We start from the raw sequence: 7,796 nt of genomic DNA, 5'->3' as shown, positions 1-7,796 counted from the left end.
GCTCAAATTCTCGCATATTGGAAACTCGTGAAACTCTGCTTAAGAAGTACGCATTTGATAATAATATCATTATAGTAGCAATGTGATATTTACTCCAATAAACAATATGTCTTTGGGTGAAAAATAAAGAAACGGTGTTTATATTGTGTGAGGAGCAACTTTAACACCGATTTCGATAGAAAAAATCTACTAATATAACATATAAACAAGCAATAAATTATAACTATCAAATTATATTAGTACTCTTCTGAAATTTTCTTCGGATACGTTTACAATAATATTACGTCTGGCAGCACCATTAGCCCTCGGAGCGTCACTATGCTTAACCGAAATATCATACAAATACCTCTAAGGTAAACCAATAATACAGTTATCAGTCCTTATATGGTAATAGCATGAACTGTTAAATTAATTCATAATCAAGTGGACGCAAAACTTTTAGCAGAAAGTGTTTTTTATCGTAAAATTCCAAATCGCTAAATTAAATGCTAAACAAAAACAACGGATGAAAATGATATTCCGCGCTTGTCTAGGGCAATATGTATTATTAACAAAATTAGAGCAGCATATATTTCAGCGTACCTATAATAATCTTCAGTTATTTGGTGAACGTGATTTTGAGTTCATAATAATCACAATTTAAGCACATAAGCGTAGGCGAGAAGGAACTAGTTTGCCTTGCGTGTGACCGTCGACGTCAGAAATGGTGTGCGGCCCTGTTCAGCCCAAATGAGAGAGAAAGGAACGAAAATGCTGTGAAAGATTGTTGCTGAGTGACCCAGATTATTTTGGATTTAATTCGATATATGACTATGGATGTGACTCCTCCAACCTCACAGTGTGATAGTGCAGTGAATAAGCAATATAGTGCAATAGAAATCGGTGAGTTCAGTGTCGAATGAATGCCACAAATGATATTTCAAAGTGAAGTGAATTTCGCGGTCTAACGGAGTGTCTTTCTCTCTCTTCCAGAGCTGTACTATTTGATGGTCAAGTATTTATCTGCAGGACCGTGTAAGAAGGCTTATGAGGTAAGGTTTAGGTACTAGTTGAGTGGAATATTGTGGCTCAAAGTTGGCTGGGGCTAACACGTTTTTCCTGTATTTCAGGTGCTGAAAGCTGAAATCGAGGAAAATGAGGTGAGTTAGACGTTTGTAGCGTCTGTCAGCTGATGGAACACGTGGTTTTGTGTACATTCTCATATGCCGGTAGTAGGGAGGGGGTGTGATAGTGGGGTTTGACTCCCCCTGATACCTCTCCACTACGTACCCCCCAATTTGCCACATTAACCTTTTGTTTTTGTATTTTGCATTTTCAGTTACTTCCTAAAAGACACGATTGGTTGGGAAATGAGAAAAAGAAAACGTTTTCAGAAGTGGTAAGTACCATGTATTTAATCCTATTTTAAGTGATTGCATGAAGATAGTTTTATTCATGATAATTTGGGAAATTATTGTAAATTTATAATGAATATCTAAGAACGAAACGCTCTTGGTCAAACTGAAATATGACAGTGGAGAGGGAGATAGGTTTCAGAGTACGAGGCAGGCACTTGGCAGACAGGCTTACACGGCAGACAGATGGGTGAGGAGTGTTGCCACCTTTTTCAGTTTTCCTCTTTCTGTTGGTAAAATGTCATAGGCGCATTCTGTATCTTTAATCATGTAGCGTGTGATGGTAATTCAATTTTAATGGGGAAAGTTTGACTAGTAACGAGCTTCGACTGCCTATAAAAAATTACAATAATATTACGACTTGGTAACATCCACTGGGAGTCTGCCAGCCGTTCTCTCTGGAGGCTCTGAGCCAATGGCGTGCCAAAAGTGTTGCGTCGGGACGTCTCTTTGACCGGCGATTGGCCGACAGCTTGGTCGGAGGCGTGGTCTGCTGTAGGGATCAATATCGTGCAGCATAGAACGGGGAAACAAAGAACGTGCTGCAGAGCCATGCAAATCATTGAAATCTAGTGACAACTGCTTGATTCCTAATGGAAATATATATATAGATATTTATGCACCTGCTGAAAGCAGCAGGCGATATGGATTTTGGCTTAAAAGTCTGGTACTGTTAAATTCCTATTGAGTTCATTCTCCATCGATTGTAAACTGTTGGAGGCTTACTTGGTTTAGGTCCAAATATTCTGATGTAATTGAATACCTTATAATTGGTGTTTTGATAATCCTGTTATTGTAGATACCCCCTGCCATGATATTCACAGTTATGGTCACATATATTCCATTTTCTTGTCATTAATGACGATTTCGTGTTTTAAACAATGAAAAGGTGTTAAACAAGTGGACATTTCTTAATACATTACCGTTTTACTGGTCATAGGGTACGTACGGCTTGGGTAGTCCGGAATTTCACCGTTGAAAGCATCTTGATTTTAGTTTGGCTAAATGTCACGTGCCAGCGCTAGGATCTAATATATATATATATATATATATATATATATATATATATATATATATATATATATATATATATATATATATATATGTGTGTGTGTGTGTGTGTGTGTGTGTGTGTGTGTATGATTACAATCACTTTTGTATGTGATTCATTTATCACACATTACCACAGGCAAAAAATAAAAACGGGTGTAGGTCCTACACCCCGTCTCTTATTTTTCACCTGTGATGTGACATTTTACATATATATATATATATATATATATATATATATATATATATATATATATATATATATATATACTGCACACAGCTACAGCTACACTGAAAGATACGGGAGGGTGGAAATGTAGAAAATGGATACCGTGACTGGCCGTAAAGAACGTCATGCACTTTTGCATATGCATTATGCTAGGCAGTATGCACTGGCTTCTATAGCATGACAAAATTGTAGCGCCTGTTTATATAGATAGATAGATAGATAGATATGTGTGCGTGTATATAATTTGCCTTGCACTAGTGCCCTGAATATAATTTACCGTTATTTTAAGATCTTGGGACTCCTGTTTCTGTTTGACATTCATTAGCCGAAAGCTTCAAAATATAGCGTAAATAAAGCATGTGGTTTCGAAACTCGTGTTATGATGTATACAAATAAAAACGAAAAATAGTCGAGCAGTTATGACAGTGGCTTCTCCGCTCATACCTAAGAAGCGGAAAGGCCACCACTAGTTCTCAGCTAGCATTATGACTTGCTGTTGCTTCAGTGTATTTTCTCATTTTTGGTTATAAATTATTAGTCATATAACTTATATATATAGCTTAAGTGAGCAAATATTTAATTTTTATATACATGTTTATATGTATATTTATACATGTACGTATATACACCCATTATATATTATATATATATATATATATATATATATATATATATATATTATATATATATATATATATATATATTATTACATTTGGTGAAGCGCAAGTTGTAGTTAAAGGGGTGAAAATGTAGTTATAAGGTTAATAAAGACAAATGGTTGAATAAAGAGTATTTACTGGAAAAATGAATGAAAATATGCCCAGGCCCGAGGAAAAAATAGAATATATAAGGAGCATGTAAATGACTGGATGGAGTCGCAGTGAACCTGGATCAGTTGTGGTTTTTAGCGGCTGGTTCTAGGCAACAAGAAAAGTAAGTTGTGGGATAAGGGAATAAGTTCACTGAAGGGAAAGCAAAGATTATATAAGGTGCAGTTGCAAGACAAGGATACGTTGTGTGCGAGATTACAAGCAAAAGGATGATGTGGTCAAGAGAAGTGCGAGAGAGGACGAGACATGTAATGGAAAAAAAAAAATTATTTGAGGTTGAGAAAGCTAGCAGGTATTTAATTATGAGTGAAAGGTAGCACTACGAGGAAGTACATAGAGGACACTTATTGAGCTAATGGATCTCAGATGAGAAATTACACAGAAAAATGCTGAGTGCAGCCTGGTGACGGTGGGTAAGGCTGAAGGCGACAGAGATGGGTCAAGATTTTTAAGGCCATCACATTACTTAGTATACTGGAGAGAGTGAAAGTAAAGGGTTAAAGTTGTATATAGCTGTCAAAAACAAAAGCTTATCAAACCAGAAGAAAGTGGAGGGTGTATGGTGTTAGACTATGGAAGCAGGCAAGTGACTGGTTCGTTGTACAAGTTGGACTGATTAAGTGTTGTACCTCTTTGTTTAATACCGTAATGGATCGAATGACGGAAGTAGATGTAAGTTCAAAGCTCTGGGATGAGAAATTAGGTTAGGGAGACTGGAATGGCTAGTGTTTGCAGGTGATACAGTGCTGATTTGGGGTAGTGAGGAGAAACTAGCAACTCGTGAAAGTGTTTACAAAAGGAGAAAGTTTAGAGCAAGATCAAGTTTATGAGGATTAATGGATACTAGGAGTATGAGCAGTGAATGGATGGTGGGAGAAAGTAAACAGCTGATTTGTGTAGGTATTTGGGAGTAAATCATTACGTTTGCCCTGTATAAGTGTAAGTCTTCCACAGCATCAGTAGCAGTGTGCAGACCTCTTGCATATATTACAGTACAGGTCTCTTATTACCTTGCGCTCCCACTTGCAATTCCTGAATATTCTGGTCCTTTTGTTTCAGCATTTTTCTTTCCCACTCATCCATCCATCCATCCAGTCCAGTCAACAGTGTAGCGTCCTCCATGTAGTGAATGTTACCAAAATACCTCCAACATTTCACCTACATGTCTTAGTTTTCTTATTCTGTAGAAGTCACTTTATGACTGCAGTTATAAGTAGCATACTACGTACTTATTACTGCCAATGGCTAGGGAAGTCACTACACTGTGGCCCAATAGAGGAGGCCTTAGTAGAGGGTTGTGGAGCCTTTGATGGAGCAAACCCTTGAATGATGAGCGGGCCTTTTCATTCAAGGTCAGTAGCAATCACACTGAAGTTCTAGAAGGGTGCCAGAGAAGAAAACAGTCGTGCTCATGGCACCTGTGTTGTGTGAAAGTGTGTTAAGAGAACTATATATATATAGAGTGTGTGTAGGAAAACTTTTATTGGATACCATTGTTCTTATTCATTTGAAAGACTACCTCAGAGAGGCTAGATTGATGCTTTGTTGAAATAGTAGACTAATATAGTGTCCCCGTGGGTGTGGGCATGGTGAGACTTGATGAAGGAAGTGAGAGGGTAATTTAGAATGGCTTATGTTTATGGATGATTGAGTGTTAATGGTATTTTGGGACGCTAACATTATTTCCTCTGAATTGATTTGCTCATTGTATCGAAGTATCACCTTTATGGTTTGTAGCTGCATGGTCATTGCAGGTAACATATTTAGAAGCACTGTGTCGGCTGGGATACGTTTAACCAATAAACTAACCTTAGACAATGCCATAACCCTGCTAAACTCCTTTCCTTTTATATATATTTATACATCCTTGTTTTTAATCTTACAACAATTTTGTGTTTTGTTTTGTGAATTTAGAACATTTTAAAAGATTTTGTATATAATATATTCAGTTCTACTCCTTCATTGCTTGTTGTTGCTCTGCACATTAGGAAGTTTTGCAAGTTTAAGTTCATGGTGCATTGACTTGTTCCATAAGAATCCGAGTTGTTAATTAAATTAGGTAATGAAACTAATATTAAAGAAGCTGCGAAGATGAGTGAAAGGTTACAGTCCATTTTCAAGGAAGTGGAAAGTGAGTGTGAGCTACAGTAACATTAGGACGACAGATGGAATTTACTGAGATGGCTCAGTGAATGGAGCAGCATTTTAATGGGGCGGATTGAACAGTAGCTTGGAGTAGAACGTTATCACTAATAACAGACAAGGGGGAAAACGCTCGATGGGGAGAAAAAATGAGGGATGAAATACACTGTAGCTCTGAAATAAGTTTCGTAAGAGAGAATTGTTCCCGTTAAGTAAAGCCTAATTTAGAATGGGGAGTTGAATGCGATTGCATGAAGTGGAAGAATGGGTGGAAAGCAGATGGATCTTACTTTTGGCGTGGTGTCGTCACATGGGAAGAAGGTGGTAAGGTTGTACAGTATAATGCGTAAGTCGTGTGAGAAATTGAGAATCTGAAACCCCGGGGGTGCTTGTTTAGCTTAGGTGCCAAGGGTGCAAGTAGAGTAGAGAGTGGTGCAGCGTAGAGCCTGGGTGACACTTGCTGCTGCGAGCCAGCTTTAAAGCATTTGTGGGAAAGCCAGCACATAGAATTTTTTGGCTTGGGGGTTTATCCTTCGTTTGGCAGCTAAAATTGGAATTGTGGCGGGGACTGTTGCGTTGTTTTTCATTGTTAACCTCAAGGGGAAACACCTAACTGCTGAAATACACCTGTTCAAGGTACCTGGCTCTCCATTTCCAGCAGTAGGTGGTGTTTGTGCTGATATGTAAAACTATAATTACCTTAGAGCGCAGTATCCTCTGTGAATGATTGTAAGGTAACGCATGATTTTATTTGTCACACATGTAATCTGAAACTAAGTTGATTTTGTCTCGTAATAGCGGCACATCCCTTAATCTCTGTCGCCTATCACTCCAGGTACACCGAGGGGTTTTGCACCCTTGGGTCCCTCTTGAGCCTCGTCTGAATCCAATTCGCCTTCAGTTTTCTTTGTAATAATTATAGTTCAGATTAAGTCCCGAAACCGACATTCTCATTTCCTTTGCTGTTTATAATTGAATTCATGACGTATTTGCTCTTTTATTCGTCATCTCCCAGTGATCATTCATACGTTTTGCCTGTCTTGCATGCGGAGTAGGCACTTTTTCATTTGTACCACCCATTGCGTACTGTTGTTTTAGATTTGGCTTTTGATTGTTTTTATCCCCAAATTACAAATTCTCAAGATTATACAGTAGTTTTGTGGTACTGTTTTTAGGTTTGATCCGACTTTCTTTGAAAACTAAAGCAGTTTCTTTCTTTTTCCAGAGAGACCAGAAGGGTTTGCAGACATTGAGTCGGTAATCTGCGTACCTTTTTTTTTTTAACTGTACTTAGTCACTGGGGTGGGCGCATGCGTGTTCGCAGGTCTGCACAAGAATTTCGTATTTTGCGCGAATTAATTCACCTCTTGTCCACCCCGGTCATGTGAAGTTCCTTCAGTTGAATCTCAATATTTCTCGTTCCTGAGCTGAGTACGGCAGTGAAAACCGTTTTCTTTGAGTAAATGCTTTGTTGAACCACTAAGGTTTGTCCTCTCGGTCGCCTTTCAGTCGTATTGAGCAGTTAAGTGTTGCCGAAAATGTGACGAAAACCATAGGCTAGTTAACTACCTATTTCCACCTTGTTTTCTGGCGTGTGAGCTTGCTTGCAAAGCTGTTGAGCCCCCGTCTAGCATCCTCCTTCCATCGCTTCCCGACCCTTTCTAGCCGCAGATCACATCATCTCCCTCAATTCAGATCCCTTCCACTGTAGCGATGCTTACCTCACCCAGCCCGCTTCCCTCTTCCCCACCATCCCGCTAGTCTAATCACTCCACTCCCCCCCCTTATCTTTCCACAAGGTCCTAATGCTCATTCCCACCTATTTCCGTAGCTTTTAAAACGCCTTGTTTCAAACATTTTTTAGTCTTGATATTTTAAGCTTGAGCGGCGATTGTCGTTTATATCGTCCTTTTATAATGTGATATTTTTTACCTTGAGGAACCATTCTCGTTCATGTTTCACGCGCTATTAAAGCCATTTCCAGCCGTCGGAATTTCCCTTGTGACGGTCTCGAGTGATCATTTTAGCCCTCGCATCTACATTCTCTCTCTTTCTTGAGATTTCTTGCGTCAAAACGCTGAGCAAAGAAATCTTGCACGTTGCTCCCAGTTTAATTAGATGCTACCAGGTTTCAGTACGTAATATGGTTAT

General features: G+C 38.7%; 1 protein-coding gene across 4 annotated transcripts in view; it reads left to right on the top strand.

The window, feature by feature from the left end:
• The first annotated feature begins 636 nt into the window (after positions 1–636).
• Positions 637–7,796, top strand: part of BRWD3 (bromodomain and WD repeat-containing protein) — a 234,317-nt gene continuing 227,157 nt past the window's right edge. For 3 of the 4 annotated variants that reach the window (XM_067133568.1, XM_067133553.1, XM_067133545.1), the window contains exons 1-4: positions 637–882; positions 973–1,031; positions 1,110–1,139; positions 1,319–1,378. In XM_067133568.1, coding sequence (XP_066989669.1) covers positions 807–882; positions 973–1,031; positions 1,110–1,139; positions 1,319–1,378 — 225 coding nt within the window. In that variant the 5' untranslated portion in view covers positions 637–806. The remainder of the gene's footprint in view (positions 883–972; positions 1,032–1,109; positions 1,140–1,318; positions 1,379–7,796) is intronic. The other variant, XM_067133560.1, reaches the window with a different exon arrangement.

This window comes from Macrobrachium rosenbergii, chromosome 3 (assembly GCF_040412425.1).
Source record: "Macrobrachium rosenbergii isolate ZJJX-2024 chromosome 3, ASM4041242v1, whole genome shotgun sequence".
NCBI classification, from domain to species: Eukaryota; Metazoa; Arthropoda; class Malacostraca; order Decapoda; family Palaemonidae; genus Macrobrachium; species Macrobrachium rosenbergii.
The sequence above is the reverse complement of the archived record's forward strand: the minus strand, read 5'-3'. Positions and strand labels throughout refer to the sequence as shown.